Source organism: Molothrus aeneus, chromosome 8 (assembly GCF_037042795.1).
Source record: "Molothrus aeneus isolate 106 chromosome 8, BPBGC_Maene_1.0, whole genome shotgun sequence".
Taxonomy (NCBI): Eukaryota; Metazoa; Chordata; class Aves; order Passeriformes; family Icteridae; genus Molothrus; species Molothrus aeneus.
The window spans coordinates 35,991,972-36,011,406 of record NC_089653.1 but is presented as its reverse complement, the minus strand read 5'-3'; the positions used below and the strand labels follow the sequence as shown (position 1 = coordinate 36,011,406).

Here is a 19,435-nt window from a genome sequence, read left to right as displayed (position 1 = left end):
CCTAGCTAAGAACTTCACATTCAATCCTTAATATTACATAGAAAGAAGAGATTATAGGAGTAACAAAGTGAAACTGCTAATATATGTGCTATATAGTATGCTATATATCTGTATCAAGGATGGCACTGCTATATATTATTTATTATATAAATGTTGGTTGTTGATGTACACTTAACTAAACCTGCTAAGACTCCAATACTTACTGCTGATATGGCACTCTCAAGCATTCATATTGGAAAGTATATTTAGCATAAGTTTTGGTCAGGTTTATAAATTATTTATATATCTGTGTATATATACACATACATACATATATATACACACATATATGTATGTATAGAAAGCAGCTGCTGTGTGATTCAAAAACCATGTAACATGGCAGTATAGTAAATAAAATGAGAAAAAAAATTAAAAAATGAAAACCAAAATACTAAAACTAAAACACAAACCATAAGCCTTGGTCAAAAAAGAAAATACCATTTAAAACCATCAATATCCCTATCTATACAATCCAATGTACAAAATCCCAAAGTGGTAAAGATATATAATGGGTATGATACCTTTAAAACTTTATAATATGCTGAAATAGCTTTTCCACATTGACAAACACTTATTAAAAGTTGAAAGTTGTGAAATCTAGAATACATAACATCTCTGCTGTCTATTTAGAGTTTTGGCAACAGAACTGTGACATATATATAAAAAATAATTCCACATTTCTACTTGATGTCACATGAACATACAAGACAGTGAGGTATGTGAGGCGTCTCTTGAACAGAGTCCAGATGCTGAAGCATAGTGTACGATCAGCAGTCTAAAAATGTGGCACTCAGGACTGGATTTATCAATACAGCTGTTAGGATTACAGATTTCAGTGTGCTGCCTTCCCTCCTGGCTACAGTGTGGTTTCACGGAAAATCTTCTCACTTCGTAGGCATCTTTTTCCTGTTGCAGAATTGGCATTTTTTTAAAAAGAAAGATAAACACAGGGGAAATGATGTAGAAAATGTAATAGAAACGTAAAGAAAAAAGATGATATTTACCACCACATCACTGCACGACACAACACTTGTGCACATTTGCAATAGGTTTACCTGCCCCAGCAGCTATTCGAAAGGACAGGAACACAGGCTGCAGCAAGTTAGGGAAAAATAGAAGTTACATGTTTGAAACATATGTGTTTTGTTTTTTTTTTTTTTTTTTCTTTACAGTCAGTAGTAAATACAACAAAAAAATCTCTATGACTGGAAACAAAATATTGCAACAAGTTTTTGAATTAATCTAATTACAAAATGCATAAAGGAACAACATAATCTCCTCACAGATTTCTGCTCCCACTGAAACCTAAAGGAAAACTTTCCACAGATTTCTGTGAGAAGAGGTTCAGGTCCCATACACAACTCCCTTTTGTAACAGTGCTGCACCACTTTCGTGATGAAGGAAGCAAAAACTGCTGTTTCTGAACTGGCTGACCCAGAGCTTTTTGTTTACTGGATAAATTAGTAAGCTGCTCTGTTTTAAAACCTTGGATGATTCTGGACCAAATGCCCTAAGTGCATTTTTCCTTAGAAAACAATTCTCTGTCTCACAAGAACTCTGACCATGGAATTAAATAGGGGTATGCATTTGTGAGTTCAGATTTGCAAGTACACATCCATCCACACATACAATTACCCCCTATCCCTCTGAATTATCATTCAAGAGCCTCAGTGCTGGTTTTAGATAGGCTTTCAGAGGTTACCTCCTACTCCTCAATTGGCTTTTTTCAGAGAAAGTAAATACTCTGTTTTATTGTATTTCAAACTTAGGTTTCCATCTGGTATCTTCAGCAAAGAAGACCACAGAATTCAGGTATTTTACTAATTTAAACAACTGGTATTTATTTATTTATAATTCTTTATCTTTTTTCTATATTCTTTTTATCACTTGTTGTTTGAATATGGAACTGCCAATATATTCTTTTACTATTAAGCACCTATGCATCAACCTAGTTGAAGCTATGCTTTGAAAGCATCGTTGATAACCCCATGAAATCACTTGTGTTCTGCTAGAAGAGCTTTAAGTGTACAGATGGCTGCTCCTCTTCGCTTGCATCGTATCCTGCTTTCATTCTAGCACCCATCCTGTTGATTTCATACAAGCAGCCATTCTGATAGACAGACTGATAGACAGACTGACTGCAGCTGAATTCAACTTTGAAACATTTTCAAGGTATTACTTAAAAATAGGACAGAGACGTAGCTGACTTACAATTAGTAGAACCTAGTGCATACATTCTCATTCCTAATGAAAAAAATAGAAGATAAAAGACTAAAATGTTTAATTTAATTACCTTGTGATCCCCCATGCAGACATTTGGCCCAATGTGGTCATATATTACTATCTTCTCATCATTTTCTGACTAGTTTAAAGAAAAAACAAAAAAACAACAAAACACTAGTCAGTCCAAGAATTCTCCAGATTACACACACAGAAAGGAACACTGGAAATATTGTGCAAATAGGTGAAACCAATTTCGGAATGAGGTGATATTAACACATCTTGGCTTGGCTTCTCCAGAGAAAGAATGTGTAAAATGAACTTTTATGCCCAGTACTGCTTGCAGTAATTTGTGCATTTTGCCTGCATAAAAACCCCCTGAGATCTCTATGCCTCTTCCCTGCTGATGGGACCTAGGGAAATATTCGTGGCTAACGCTGCACTAAGTGAAATGAGTGACTCGTTGTAGTTGCATTCCAGGCTTCTGCTGCAAAATGCAGCAAGCACATTTGGCCAGTCCTTTTTTAAGAACAACACAATTTTTATTGAATTAGGTGAGACAAATGTTCTTTGAATTAAAAGCAATCCATGTTGCCTTATAACAGCATTTGATTTCATCATATAGGGGATTTTAAATGTTCAGAGAGATGAATGATTATTTTCAGGTTATGAGCATAATCTTTAGCCATTTCTCTGAGAAAAATTTCTTCATCTGAAAAAAAGCACTCAGGGATTTTAAGAAAAGCAGCAAATGACGGATGACATTCCTCCGGTCTCCATTATGAATTGCTTTCATTTTGTTCCATGTTGAACTTTACCCTTATACACTGACTTCTTTAGCATTTTTATCTTAATGAATAATAAAATGTACTCATCTTTCTGCTGTTTGCAATAAACGTGATTTGGAGGAGCTATTTTGATTCTTTAGCACCGTACTTCAGGAATAAATACAAATACATTGCCATACAAAATGATTTCTTATTGTGCTAAACAATTTCTATAAGCTAATTAAATCTGTAATCTGCACACTCTCCAGTCTCTAATGCAACTGTAGATGTGCTTTAAACTAGTTCGCGATACTAATTTATTTTGTAGGAAAGAGCCAAGACTTTTTCATCTGTAATCAGTCAAGTTTGACTGGGCAATAACTTTATATAAACAGTAGCATTTAGGACTATAAAGTTAAAACTGAATTATCTTTAATGCAGTAAGGAAGCTTAAGGTCAGATTTACTTTACAGCACGGCTGTCTGCCAAAAATATAAAAACATAACCTTCTGCATTGTATGCATGAGCACTTTCCAATATTTCAAGATCATAATGCCACCAGCATCGGAAGTGGAGATACATTCATCAAAAGCGACTTGATAATTTACAAAGGCAGCATAAAATTGTGGATTTTCAACTGCATAATCTTTAGACAGATAAACAAATTACAGCAGTGCACAAGCAGAAACAATATACACTTGGCTGAGCATTCATTACTTCATGCGATCAGGCATCAGCGCAGCTCCTGAGCAGTGGGCAACCTTTGGTGGTTTAGGGCTCAGGAAGCATAAAATAACATGATGGTGAGGTAACCGACCATGGCATGATAGATGATGTTGCATGAAAGCTGTTTACAGCCCCATGTCAGTACAATCTGTAATGCCTACTGTGTAGCTGAACACACTGTACAGTGGCAATTTGTGCACCCTATCCTTTCTTTACCCAGGATTTAAATGCAGATTAGCTACAATTTTTGTTTAAAATAAAATACAGAATTGCCTAGGCAGAAAAATAAACTCTTTAATTGCCTATAAGAAAAGGTAATACAGCAAAATAATTAGCCGAATAAGAATATTCAATAGATAGTCATGATTGAAAAAATTCTTTAAAAGTTCATATACATTTTTATTTTAAGGATTTGTTAATCAGTTAATTAAAATTTGCTTTTACTTTCTACAGAGTTCCTTTTAAAGCTTTAAGGAATAGGTCTCTGCAGTGGAGTAAATTCTCAGTCAAGGCCAACACTGCTTCTTGTGTAGAACCACAGAAACCTGTGGTTTTGCCCTTTCCTCTATCAGTTTGGCATTATTTTCTAGTAGCTATTTCACTAGGTTTTATGGGCCAGAATGCTGGTTTGGCTTTGGGCTGGATAAGCAAACTCCTATGTTGGTTACAGATTCACTGAGTCAAAGCCCAGTGTGGCCTCAGCAGCACCCATCACTTTGCATATGAGCTTCAGGAGAAGTCCCAAACTGCCCGACCACAATTTGCAAATGCAAAGCTCCAGAGACAGAGCTGTGTGCACTTTTAAAGGTGAGCTTTGAAGGATCCAACTGATGAAGTTTCTGTTACACGGAGACTGGAAATTGTAACTGACCTCACAGTTACAAACTTCGTCAGCTCTGTAACTTTGCTTTCCCTTGTTGAATTTTCTCCCATTATATCCAAGTTATAGCCCTCTAGATAATCAGAAAGAATTCCTTTCCCTCTGTACTGTTTACACTCTTCAAGCTTTTGTGTACACATTTATCTCCTTATTCATAGCTTAAAAAAAAAATCCTTCCTCATTGGCCACTCTTTTCATGGTTTTAATCCTTTGTTCTTTAGGAATTTCATGGTCGCCAAGCACTATCGGTAACATTTTGGGTAAAGTCTCACTTTTTCACATGACATTTTTGTGTAATGAAAATAAATAACACTGATTTTGACATTACTATTTGACTATAAAGCCTGTATTGCCCTTAGGCTTCACATTTTTTTACTGAATACTGCAGTACATGCATTGTCTAAAATTTTGGGTGAAATTTCATGATGTCACGCAGACACTTTTTACACATGAAAACATGTGAGGAAGTGCATTGACTTGGAATTCGAGCAGCTGTGGAAAACACGTTCCCAGCCTTTCAGTGAGTTATATACTGCAAAGCAAACAGTCTAATCACGAGATAAATAACCCCAATGAGAGAGAAAAAGAAGGTTATAAACTTCAGGAGAGCAAGTTTCAAGGGTGTAATTAATTTAAACTGGGAAAAAAAAGCTAAGAAGCTATAGAACATTGATTTACTTAGAAGATTATTTTCTGTAATTCACTCCCACTAAACTGCATTAATTATATAGGTGCACACAGACAGACACATGACTTTTGGCAATTTTAGGTTCAGTAAGTCTGTTAGAGTCATCCGGTCTGGTCAGCCAAGACGCCCTCACTGCAGCACACCCATTTATGCAGCCACCCATGGCCGCTGCCAGCTGGCCAGCTCAGAACAGAGAGAAGTGGCAGAGATCTCCTACCACATCCCCATTTCCTGGTCCTGGCCCTCTAGAGCAGCTGGCAACCAGCGTCAGCCAGGAGCACACACACAGGGACAGGGGCAGTGGAAGCTGGCACAGGTAACCAGCTGACCTAGTCCAGCGCTCCCAAGAAAACAAGGAGGGCAGAGTGGAACAAGAAGGAGAGAGCAAATGACAGGAAAGAAAACTGCAAGGCTCCTGAACCATATTTAGATCATTTAACCTTGGACAGAACATCACCAACCAACCCTAACCCTATCTACAAACACTAAATCCCAAGAGGAATTGTATGTTCTAAAATAATTGCACAAGCTTATCTCTAAAGCCTCAATGGAATGTCTAAATTTAGGCACCTAGCTGGTGTACCAAAGTTGGGAGCCTACCTGCTGGAGACCATCCTCATTCAGGGGACAGCGATAGATGTGGCCTACGTAGGATTTGACATATTCCTGGGAGTACCTTAGGAAATCTACCACTCTGGTAAGTCAGGTGCCTGCAGCTGTTGCAGTACAGGCTTTCTCTCAATTGTGTGACTCCTCAGCCAGTAGCCACTTGTACCTGCTCCTGTTTGCATCCCTGCTGAATCCTTGGTAGGGGCAATATTGCTGCTTATGTCACTGTAGGGTGGACTGGGCTGGGGGACTAATGGAGACTTTTCATAGGGTTTTTATAGGGGCTTTTTTATTTTCTGTTACTCTCTTTAAAGCAAGCAGTCAGTTTCCCAGCGCTGTGCATCCTTGCACAGAAGAGGCACAGGACAGAAGACAGTCAGTCATCATTGGCAGCTCAGATACCTAAAGAAGTGCTTGTGAAAGCTCATCTTTTAGTCACTGTCAGCAGGTTTATGGGGACAAATCCCCCTTGTTGGGTGCAAAGCACTGGAGGCACACCCCTCCATTTACTACCATGGTGTGCTGTCTCCAGTTTGGCAAACTCAAGGGCAGAGTCTTCCAGCCATACCTGCCTTTGGTGCAGATAATGCAGTGTGGAGGCATCAGGGGGCTGCAGGTCTGTACTTACTTTCAGAATGAGCTCCTTGGCTGAGTGGGACATCAGGATTCTGTCGCACCAGGCTGGACATCTCGTGTTCATGTACTGCCTTCCCTGGCTAGAGTCCTCGCTGTAGGGATAACTGCAAACAAATCCCATCCACAACCATCAGTGACTCTTGGCAAAGCAGTCTGAAACCTCTGGCTCAAAGGGCCATATTACTTACAAAATGTCACTGTTAAAAAGCAGCTCTTCCAGACACTTTTTTTTTTCTCCTCCCTCTTTCCTTTTCATGTGCTCTTTTTCTACATCTCTTCTCAGATCTACAACTCTACTGTATGGTTAAGAACTTAAGACATACACAGTTTAAAAACTCTCACCTCCTACCTTGTGCTTTTGTGAGAGTGTTTAAAGGCAGCAAACTGTTTATCTGTGTGAAGTACAAAAAATCAGTTCAACAACAACCTGAAATTAGAGAAGAGACTATGGAAAATGTACATGCAGAAGTTGAAAAATGAAACCTAGGGGAAAAAAAGTTCATCTTATGTGATTTCTTCCCAGGATTCTCTCAAGGGGAGTTTCCATGAATATTTTAACAGAAAACAAGAGTTCAGAGTGCTGGGACCGCTGCAGCAGTACACAAACCTCTCCTGTATGGATTCTTTAAGGGTGACAGAAAGGAAGACAGGACAAGACAGCAGGATTTGCGGGAGATTTCTTCAGAACCAAGGAATCAGGAATGTGGTTTAAAGAAAGCGATGCTGACTACATAAGATCCCATACCTATGAAACTCTGTTAAGGAAAAGTATATTATTTTGTAAAGACATCTCAAATAGAAGCAGATTAAATGGTAGTTACACTCTGGGGCCGTCATAAACATGCTATGACATTGCCAGTGCATCCTAACTTAGCTTTAAAGGGCAACAGAAAGTGTTTATTTTAATCTACAGAGTATAACTAAAGGCAAATACCAGTGTGAGCCCATGGGCTGAGATCATCTGAAGCACCTGAACGGCAACCTCTGGCTCAACCTCAATAAGCTGAGGCCAGAATTTTTCATGTCTCATCCAAATCTTCTCATCATTTTACTAAGACAGAACTTTGCATTCAATGATGGCTCACGACACTGTAAGGCCCACTGTTTTCTTAGACATTTCCAAAATGGCATGTGGGAGTAGCTAAGAAGGGGTTTTGGAGAAATCCAGAGGGTTTGTGACAGGCTCAACTTCTTGAATACTGGGCCTGAATTAACTGAAGTCTGCCCTCGATAAAACTCTTAAAACCCCCAAACATTTACATATGTATGTGTGAGAGTATTTGAAATGACATTTGCATTTTATTCTGCTCCTCACTGAATTGATAAAGGAAACACTGAGGTTTTTCTGATATGTGTCTTAAAATAAAATTTCTAGTATTGTAAAAATAGGGTTTGCATGCTTGAAGAGAAACTTATTTACCATCCTGTTTTGGTGTGATACTCTGAAACGGAGACATACAGCTCTCTACCAAATGGGTTTACAAGCTACACTGCCATTAAAAAGATTAGCCATGGCAAACATCCAAGAAAAGTGTACTGAATGTATTGGAACAAACCAGTGATCTCAGTACGTTTTCCACCTCATCAAACCTAACAAGACTCATTTTCAAAACATATTATGAGAATTCAATTTGCTGCTTCACTGACATACAGAAGTACAGCTTATTTCTGAGTGTCTGTGAAATATTTTGATGATGTAATACTATATTGGTAGTAGAAGCTCTTTGTCTGCAACTTAAGGGTTGACTTCTTCTCATAATCTCTTACTTTACTTATTCCAGAACCCCACATAACTGAAGCTACTTTTTATGACATAAAGGTATAAGAATCAATCACATTTCTTATAATCCTTCCTTTTACAGCATTAACTGTATGGCTTTTGAAATACGATGTTCCATACCTGGAATGATCTGTTACTGCTATGTGTTAAAGCATTAAATCCTAGAGCCTATATTCTATTAAATGGTATTTATCAATTTGCTTTATGTATCTTAATGTTTTCACAGGATGAAAAGTTCTGCCAATTTTTCAAGGTCCTTAACACTGATCACCCAGTCAAAAAGTTACTGTAGTTTACAAGTATCTTTGACAAATCAGATTTCTAATGGCTGGGACAGAGATGAAAATAAATGCTGCAAAATTGTCCAGACAAAATGGCCTGTAGGTAATAGTTTAATATAATAAAGAGAGGCAAACTCTTACTTTTATGAGAAAGAATCCTTCAAAGGAAGCAAGAAGCATGGAGTGTTGTGTCTCACTGCACTCCAATGAATAAAGCTCCCTCCCTGCATCCACTCTGCCATGTGGAAGTCCTAATCTCAGTGAAATACTGACACTAACATAATAAAATATCCTAAGATGCCCCCAAAATTGGGAGAACTATTAGCACTCCTTCATGCTCTAGAGGGGTCACAAACACTTTGGAATAAGCAAAATTCTTTTGTAGATGGGCTCAAATAGTGGCCATAGCTAAATATGAATCAAAATTCCCATGAGGGATTCTTTTTCTTGTGGGGTTGTAGGGCTATTTTAGTTTATTATATGCCATTGATCTAAAATAGATTTTAGCAAATAGAAGTTCTATTAGAGGTTTCTGGAATAGAACTGTCACTGAAGAAGATTTTGTTAAACATGCTGCTGAATGTATACTATTCCAGAACAAAACTTTTCAAATACCATACGCCTCAGAAGTTGTTGCCATCATCCTGTTCCATAGCTAAGTGAAGAGTGGCATGAAAATAGTGTGACTGCTTCCAGAATCATCTGCATGTGAACTCTGAAGCTTTTGCTTGTTTGGTGTGTTTTTAAGAGTCCTGTCCCCAAGGACTCCCATCCCACAGGCACTGCTGAGAGCACCATCCCATCCCATCCCACAGGCACTGCTGAGAGCACCAACCATCCCATCCCATCCCACAGGCACTGCCCGAGAGCACCATCCCATCCCATCCCATCCCATCCCATCCCATCCCATCCCATCCCATCCCATCCCATCCCATCCCACAGGCACTGCTGAGAGCACCAACCCATCCCATCCCATCCCACAGGCACTGCTGAGAGCACCATCCCATCCCATCCCACAGGCACTGCTGAGAGCACCAACCCATCCCATCCCATCCCACAGGCACTGCTGAGAGCACCAACCCATCCCATCCCATCCCACAGGCACTGCTGAGAGCACCATCCCATCCCATCCCATCCCACAGGCACTGCCCGAGAGCACCATCCCATCCCATCCCACAGGCACTGCTGAGAGCACCAACCATCCCATCCCATCCCACAGGCACTGCTGAGAGCACCATCCCATCCCATCCCACAGGCACTGCTGAGAGCACCAACCATCCCATCCCATCCCACAGGCACTGCTGAGAGCACCATCCCATCCCATCCCACAGGCACTGCTGAGAGCACCATCCCATCCCATCCCACAGGCACTGCTGAGAGCACCAACCCATCCCATCCCAACCCATCCCATCCCATCCCATCCCACAGGCACTGCTGAGAGCACCAACCCATCCCATCCCATCCCATCCCATCCCATCCCATCCCATCCCATCCCATCCCATCCCATCCCATCCCATCCCATCCCACAGGCACTGCTGAGAGCACCAACCCATCCCATCCCATCCCAACCCATCCCATCCCATCCCACAGGCACTGCTGAGAGCACCATCCCATGCCATCCCATCCCACAGGCACTGCTGAGAGCACCAACCCATCCCATCCCATCCCACAGGCACTGCTGAGAGCACCATCCCATGCCATCCCATCCCACAGGCACTGCCCGAGAGCACCATCCCATCCCATCCCATCCCATCCCATCCCATCCCATCCCACAGGCACTGCTGAGAGCACCATCCCATCCCATCCCATCCCATCCCATCCCACAGGCACTGCTGAGAGCACCAACCCATCCCATCCCATCCCACAGGCACTGCTGAGAGCACCATCCCATCCCATCCCACAGGCACTGCTGAGAGCACCAACCCATCCCATCCCATCCCACAGGCACTGCCCGAGAGCACCATCCCATCCCATCCCATCCCACAGGCACTGCCCGAGAGCACCATCCCATCCCATCCCACAGGCACTGCTGAGAGCACCATCCCATCCCATCCCATCCCACAGGCACTGCCCGAGAGCACCATCCCATCCCATCCCATCCCATCCCATCCCATCCCATCCCATCCCATCCCACAGGCACTGCTGAGAGCACCAACCCATCCCATCCCATCCCAACCCATCCCATCCCATCCCACAGGCACTGCTGAGAGCACCATCCCATGCCATCCCATCCCACAGGCACTGCTGAGAGCACCAACCCATCCCATCCCATCCCACAGGCACTGCTGAGAGCACCATCCCATGCCATCCCATCCCACAGGCACTGCCCGAGAGCACCATCCCATCCCATCCCATCCCATCCCATCCCATCCCATCCCACAGGCACTGCTGAGAGCACCATCCCATCCCATCCCATCCCATCCCATCCCACAGGCACTGCTGAGAGCACCAACCCATCCCATCCCATCCCACAGGCACTGCTGAGAGCACCATCCCATCCCATCCCACAGGCACTGCTGAGAGCACCAACCCATCCCATCCCATCCCACAGGCACTGCCCGAGAGCACCATCCCATCCCATCCCATCCCACAGGCACTGCCCGAGAGCACCATCCCATCCCATCCCACAGGCACTGCTGAGAGCACCATCCCATCCCATCCCATCCCACAGGCACTGCCCGAGAGCACCATCCCATCCCATCCCATCCCATCCCATCCCATCCCATCCCATCCCATCCCACAGGCACTGCTGAGAGCACCATCCCATCCCATCCCATCCCACAGGCACTGCTGAGAGCACCATCCCATCCCATCCCATCCCACAGGCACTGCCCGAGAGCACCATCCCATCCCATCCCACAGGCACTGCTGAGAGCACCAACCATCCCATCCCATCCCACAGGCACTGCTGAGAGCACCATCCCATCCCATCCCACAGGCACTGCTGAGAGCACCAACCATCCCATCCCATCCCACAGGCACTGCTGAGAGCACCATCCCATCCCATCCCACAGGCACTGCTGAGAGCACCATCCCATCCCATCCCACAGGCACTGCTGAGAGCACCAACCCATCCCATCCCAACCCATCCCATCCCATCCCATCCCACAGGCACTGCTGAGAGCACCAACCCATCCCATCCCATCCCATCCCATCCCATCCCATCCCATCCCATCCCATCCCATCCCATCCCATCCCATCCCATCCCACAGGCACTGCTGAGAGCACCAACCCATCCCATCCCATCCCAACCCATCCCATCCCATCCCACAGGCACTGCTGAGAGCACCATCCCATGCCATCCCATCCCACAGGCACTGCTGAGAGCACCAACCCATCCCATCCCATCCCACAGGCACTGCTGAGAGCACCATCCCATGCCATCCCATCCCACAGGCACTGCCCGAGAGCACCATCCCATCCCATCCCATCCCATCCCATCCCATCCCATCCCACAGGCACTGCTGAGAGCACCATCCCATCCCATCCCATCCCATCCCATCCCACAGGCACTGCTGAGAGCACCAACCCATCCCATCCCATCCCACAGGCACTGCTGAGAGCACCATCCCATCCCATCCCACAGGCACTGCTGAGAGCACCAACCCATCCCATCCCATCCCACAGGCACTGCCCGAGAGCACCATCCCATCCCATCCCATCCCACAGGCACTGCCCGAGAGCACCATCCCATCCCATCCCACAGGCACTGCTGAGAGCACCATCCCATCCCATCCCATCCCACAGGCACTGCCCGAGAGCACCATCCCATCCCATCCCATCCCATCCCATCCCATCCCATCCCATCCCATCCCACAGGCACTGCTGAGAGCACCATCCCATCCCATCCCATCCCACAGGCACTGCTGAGAGCACCATCCCATCCCATCCCATCCCACAGGCACTGCTGAGAGCACCAACCCATCCCAGGTGGCACTCAGGAAACTGGAAAATACTTCCACTTGCTGCAGTGGGGAACAAGAGACAAGAGTATGCCAATACACGCTTCTACTTGACTGTTCACTTTTTGTTCTTTCTAAGCTGGCTTCATGGTTTCCCTTCTCTTTTCCTTCCTCTCAATCCCACTTCTTGACTGCTTCTTTGCCTTTAGGCATAAATAATCTCTTAAAAATTACTGTTAATTTAAGGTTGTGTACATGCAAAAAAGCAGAACTATTCTTGTAATACCCATCTTCCAAAAGACACTAGGAATAAGACTGTCTGTGATCAAGGGCAATAAGTTAGATTTGTTTTGCTGACATGTCCAGCCTCTTTTAACACATTTACTCCAGGCACGTAAGGAACTATCAGTTCTTAACTGAAAACTTGCTTAGTAATTCTAGTCAACAGATCTTCTGATCTGTGAATGGTAGAAATAATTACATATTTGATTAAAACAACTGCAGGTCTGATAAAAAGAAAGTCAAGGACTCTATACCAAATAATCAAAAGTTTGAAATTCCAATATCAATCTGCCGTTGGGGGAGTATTGTGCCATCCTTCTGTGCTTCCATCATTAGTCTTGACTACCAAGACAATGACTGTGGCAGAGAAAAAGGGAAAACCAGCTCTCCCTATCCCAATAATTAGACAGGAAAGAATGTATTATTTTTTCCTTTCATTAGAATTCTGCCTCAATCACAATCTACCTTGTGTAATACACAGAAAACAGTGATCTTGAGAATGAATAGGGAGTGCTCATGTAAAATGATGACGTAACAGATAAAGGCCTCTAGGTACCACTGAAACATAAATGAGAGATAGATATAATGCTAACACATACAGGTGCTAGAGGTAAGGTAAGGATGTACACATTTCCATAGTATTCTGCACAGTTACACACTTTTCTACACACACTATATCACGTCTATTTAAAAATACAATGGGGGAATGGGGAATTCCCTGTGGAACAAATTTGATGCCCTATTTAAAACAGTGGCAAAGTTCTAGGAATTTAGGACCTTAGCCACTCATGTTAGCAGGGTAATAAATAGCAAAAAGAGACTGTTGTTCTCTGTGTATTCCAGCCAGCAGAATTACAAAAAATACACTTTGACTCTGCATGCCCCTGGACATGCAGACAGGTAGTTCTGGAGCATCCTCATGAAAAGCTTGCACAATTTATCTCCACTTGTTTAGGACTTACTCCTTCTGAAGATGCAGCTTCTAGCTGCTTTTCCATCCTGTTTCACAAACTTCTGTTTCAGTTGCACTCATTTAATCAGGATTACTGTCAGGTGGGTTTTCTGAATAAAACTTCCAGCAGCATCATTAATATAATGTTCAATACTGTTGAAATTTAACCAAACACTTTGATGAATTGCTAACTTACTCTGTTAATAAGGAGCAGGCCGTCCAATGAACTACTGTTGTCACAGTCAATAAGGATGAGAACTACTTGGCAATTGTTTGGGGAAAATAAACCATTAAGAGGGTCAGTAATATCAGAGCACTACTACTGTTGACAGGTATTGTCAGAGATGATTAGACACCTTTACAAAAATGCTTACTGCAGGGTGAAAAGTTGTCCGACATCATAAACCATCCTGTCAGCAGTGCCTTAACTCAAAACACAAGCCAACAATGCTGTGTATATAAATGTCTCCTTAACTGCCATTTCCAGTTAGGAAAAATGCTCCTAATGAACTCTTCTCATGTGCAAGCATGGATAAAATCTGTTAGTGAGATGGGTGAAATGTACTTTCGAACAGGAACCAATTCATTCCCTCTGGAGGGCTGCTACCTGTAGCTGCCACAAGCAGTGTCCTCTGGCTCACGCCGAGCCCACCGTGGGATGTGCTGGGACACCCCGTGCTGGGACATCCAGTGCTGGGACACCCCGTGCTGGGACACCCCGTGCTGGGGACACCCCGTGCTGGGACATCCAGTGCTGGGACACCCCGTGCTGGGACATCCAGTGCTGGGGACACCCCGTGCTGGGACACCCCGTGCAGGGACACCCCGTGCTGGGACACCCCGTGCTGGGACATCCCGTGCTGGGACATCCAGTGCTGGGACACCCCGTGCTGGGACATCCCGTGCTGGGACATCCAGTGCTGGGACATCCAGTGCTGGGACACCCCGTGCAGGGACACCCCGTGCTGGGACACCCCGTGCTGGGACATCCAGTGCTGGGGACATCCAGTGCTGGGACACCCCGTACTGGGACATCCAGTGCTGGGACACCCCGTGCTGGGACATCCAGTGCTGGGGACACCCCGTACTGGGACACACCGTGCTGGGACATCCAGTGCTGGGACATCCAGTGCTGGGACATCCAGTGCTGGGACACCCCGTGCAGGGACATCCAGTGCTGGGGACATCCAGTGCTGGGACACCCCGTGCTGGGACATCCAGTGCTGGGACACCCCGTGCTGGGACACCCCGTGCTGGGACATCCAGTGCTGGGACACCCCGTGCTGGGACATCCAGTGCTGGGACACCCCGTGCTGGGACATCCCGTGCTGGGACATCCAGTGCTGGGACATCCAGTGCTGGGACACCCCGTGCAGGGACACCCCGTGCTGGGACACCCCGTGCTGGGACATCCAGTGCTGGGGACATCCAGTGCTGGGACATCCAGTGTTGTGAACACCTGGTGCTGCTCTGGGACCCTGCCTTCTACAGACCACGCTGCCGGTGCTGCCCTGGGAAGTGTGGCAGGACTCACCAGGCAACAGTGGGGAAAATTCAGCTATTTAATCTTTTTTATTCCAGTAAAGGTCATTCTGAACAACTGCAGCCTACATCTAGGTTCAAATGCAGATCATTTAGCAAACTTTATCACGTTTCAGGGAGTGGAAATGCCTCCTGTTCAAAAACCCCTTGTGCTCGCTCATCTGTCAACTATCCCCACATTTTATATCACCAATTTTTTTATAATACAAAGTATTTGAGATGGGATGGAACTATAAAGCATCAATGAAAACTGAGCTCTTTATGGGAAGAACTGAGACAATTTTTATTTGGTTCAGATATTTTTGAACTTAGGTATGAATCCTCACATTTACTAAACCTTTTCTCACTTTTAACTCCAAAAGGGGAAAAATCCCAACCACTCTTCATCAGGAAATTATTTACTATTTTCATATTTTCTGAGAAATGTTGGATCAATTTACCTTCAGCTCTGATGTGCTCTCAGATTGTCTAAGATACTTTTATCTGAAGAAAGGACGGTGAACGTGGACTGCCAATACAACCTTTGGGTGTTCTGAAAGTTTTAAGGCCAAATATGTAAACAAAAATATTTTGATATTTTTAATTTACAGTCAGCACTAGTGTAAGCTGGTACATAAGTGTGATTTCAACAAAATGCCATTCAACGAATCAAAGGGTGACATCTAATTTTTGTCAGCTACCAGAGTGTTTCTTCCTCAAAATTGAATTAACACTTTTTATTTCCCTGAACCTGAGAGGGAGAGTTGGATTCCCCAGATCTCTTCCTAACAAATGACCCCATGTAATTTATCTTCATATGCACATCTTAGGCAGCAGATCTAAGCTAAGCTGTAAGACACACTGGTGTTTGAATTAGATTATCTGCTTCATAGGTACCAAAACACTAATAAGCCTCGGTGATGCTCTGCGAGCCAACTGGCCATGATACGTGTCTCACTTCAGCCAAATCAGGAGGGCAAACAGAGCCCTGCAAACACCGTAGTTATGGAGCAATGTGTTAAACAGCTGCTACTTGCACAGGCTACGCTAACACCATGGTGATAGTACCAACAATTGGAGTCAAAGGTGACAGTGGGACAGGGGGTCACCCGGGCAAACCAGCAGCAAAGGGCAGGATGGGTAAACAAGACTTGAGCCCTGAGTCTGGGCACAACACAAAACAGGAGGGTTAATGACATGGTATTTTTATCAGAACCTTTTTAATAGATTTATGCTGGGCATATTGCTTTTTGGCTTAACAGTCTTCTTTAGAAAATACTAGTCTGTAATATGCCTCAGAGTGAGCACTCCTGTATCACCAGCATTGCAGGACCTTTTTCAGTTTAAAATATAAATAAACCCAGAGCCCTTTTTTTTTTCCAGAAAGCACAGTGCAACCCTTCACTTTCTGTGAAGAACAGTGACCCAGCACTATGGTGTCCATAGTGCTGCTGAAAACCACCCTGGTGACAGGAGGACACGTGCTGGCACTTGCTCCGGTGCCAGGACCTGCCCAGGACCAGAGGCTGGCACACGGCTGATGGCAAGGGGCACACTGTGCTCTGCTCTGGCCCCAGAGCCATGGGGAGGCCCAGCTGGCAAAAATTGATTATTTGGCAATACCAGTGCCTCAGCAAGTGAACACTGAGTGATGAACTCTATTGCATTAATAACAGTAATGCTGTAGCTCATGCAATGTATGCAATACTGCTACTATTACAAGTGGATATATGGAATTATGAATAATGTTGGCTTGTTGGGAAGGACCCAGTGCTGACTTGTTGTACCAGAAGAGCCTGATGTTACTATCTATGACTGTGATTGAGCTTGATGTCTTTTCTGGGAATATGCCTACCTGTACTTCTCTAAAGTACCTTACTCTGGGGCTAAATTTTACAAAGCCTCATATTGAAAAAAAAACAACTGGGAACCTGAGGGAAGAAATGGATCAGGATTCAAGCTCCAAACTACTGGGCTTTTCAGCAGTACATTCAGATGGGACAGCCTGGCTGGCAGCAAGGACCATAAGCTCTTTGAATACACTTTATTTTCTGCTGGCAGTGTGGTCTGTAGTCCTTACCTTACACATGGTGTAGAGTAATTCTTTGAAACTTTTTAAATTCATTTGTGGTCCTTTCTTTTCCCCTTTGCCACAATTCCTTAAACCAGACTTTGGGTAATGCTGTCTAGTTCCTCACAAATTAAAGAAACACCCTGTTTCGATTTGAAAATTGAGAATTGGTGATAGTGGCACTGGTTTAATGTGAGTGGAAACATGGAGGCAAGATCTGTCTGAAAAATCATTGAAATAATTAAATTCAAATTGTTTTGGAGGAAATGACAGCTGTCTCTCTGTTTCCAGCTGGGAAATTGTTGCTGTGCTTCAGCCTTAGATGCTGGAAGCACCCAGACAACTGCATCATGTCAGGTGGGAATTTGTTTTTTGGAGGGCTGAGAGATCCATGGATGATTTCAGACACCTCACTAATACCTGGAAGGAGTTTTACAGTGCATGAGTGAGTCTGAAGTATTTCTGTTCAGTAGAAAATACTTCTTAGTTGGCAAAAAAAAAAAAAAAAAAAAAGTGTTATAAAAGTAACTGATAATGCAAGCATAAAAATAACTTAGGGCTTTTTCATCTGAGTGTCTAACTCCCCTTTTGTGAGACAACAGGACCAGCAGCATTACCGAGGAGAAGTTCTAGGAAATGAGAATCCCATTTGCTTCAGGAGTGCTGTCCTGCCCCATCTGCAGGCAGTCTGTATCATCTGAGAACATGCAGAGAGGCAGTGAGAACACTGGAAAGGAAGAGCAGCCTGCTGACACCTAAACCATCATCTTGTCCTTCCATATTATACCCAAGGGTGACACTGGGGCTCTGTGCATTGGCACCCAGAGGTTCTACTCCGCATAGTCTCTGCAGAAGAGACGGAACAAGGGAGCACTCTGGGCATTGCTTCATGCAGAGCTGGCTGGCTCAGTGCAAATCAGACCACAAAATACATGTGTCGTTGGGCAACCTCCCAGAACGGAGAAGGGTCATGGGACAAAATACAAGGTAGAGAAAAAATATTTTATAGACTAAATAAGATTTTTGCAGAACAATGAGCCAGAGTTAGAGAGAATTCCAAAGGAGGAACACTGTGCCGAGAGTAAATGAGATTCAACCTGTCTCTCCTGCTCAGAGGCGTCAAAAGCCAAGACACTGCCAGCGCAGAGGGTCTGCTTGAGACAAATATCACACAGAGGGTATCTAAGACACAAACATATGTCCAACCAGTAAATTACATGACAGCCTAATTCAACAACAAACAAAAATAGGTCACTTTAAGAGAATGATTAATACATGAGATTGCTGTGCATGCAGCCTTATCTGAGAGCAAACCTTGTATGTGGGTGTGAACTCTTGCTAAAGTCAGCTCCTATCTTTGTTATACAACAGCTACAAGAATAATTATAATAATTAATGGAGAGCAGTGATAAAGGTAACAATTGCCCACCTGTATATTGACACACTACAATGTTTTTACTTCTTTTTTTCACACCTCCTGCCTTTTGCAGTGATTGTTGACTACCACGAAGCCCTTTGCAGCCTCGCACTGGGCTGTTTGCTCATGGCCAGACTCTTCAGCCTGTGAGTGACAGAGCTTACAGAGTTTAAAATTCTAACTTGTATTTAGTCTCCAGTGGCTTGGGTTGCTATGTGCTACACTAGATCACAGAGGATAACAAGATGAAAACATGAACATTCACTATATAAAATAAAAGACTGCAAAATTTAGGAGTGGGTGAATAATGTCTGAGGAATATTCTGTTGGAATGATTTTTTACAGGTTGTCTAACATAGCAGACCTGCCGCGTGGTCTCTTGTTAAACTGTGGCTACCCTCCCAGGCTGCCTTCACCTTTGGCACATCTCAGCAGGACACAGGAAGGGTTTGCGAGGGAAGGGTGGGCTCTGGACAGGGCCAGAGGAATGCCTGGCCCCGGCTGTCCTCCTGCCACTGCCCCGCAGGCTCCAAGGACCCTGGACAGAATGTGTGGGAGGCCCTGTGGACACAGCATCAGCAGATCCAGGTCCAGAACAGGTGGGATGAGCCTCTTTCCCCTGGAAGTTCATTCACTGCATCCCTGGCATGCTCCTCTGGGCATA

At 44.2% G+C, this 19,435-nt stretch overlaps 1 protein-coding gene across 2 annotated transcripts in view; it reads right to left on the bottom strand.

Moving 5' to 3' along the window:
- Positions 1-776: 776 nt before the first annotated feature.
- The window catches only part of INPP5A (inositol polyphosphate-5-phosphatase A), a 189,739-nt gene continuing 171,080 nt past the window's right edge, over positions 777-19,435 (bottom strand). The window contains exons 13-16 of one of the 2 annotated variants that reach the window (XM_066554797.1): positions 6,558-6,669; positions 2,333-2,401; positions 1,095-1,131; positions 777-945 (exon numbers count right to left, since the gene is read on the bottom strand). In XM_066554797.1, coding sequence (XP_066410894.1) covers positions 896-945; positions 1,095-1,131; positions 2,333-2,401; positions 6,558-6,669 — 268 coding nt within the window. In that variant the 3' untranslated portion in view covers positions 777-895. Of the gene's footprint in view, positions 946-1,043; positions 1,132-2,332; positions 2,402-6,557; positions 6,670-19,435 lie in introns of both variants that reach the window. The other variant, XM_066554798.1, reaches the window with a different exon arrangement.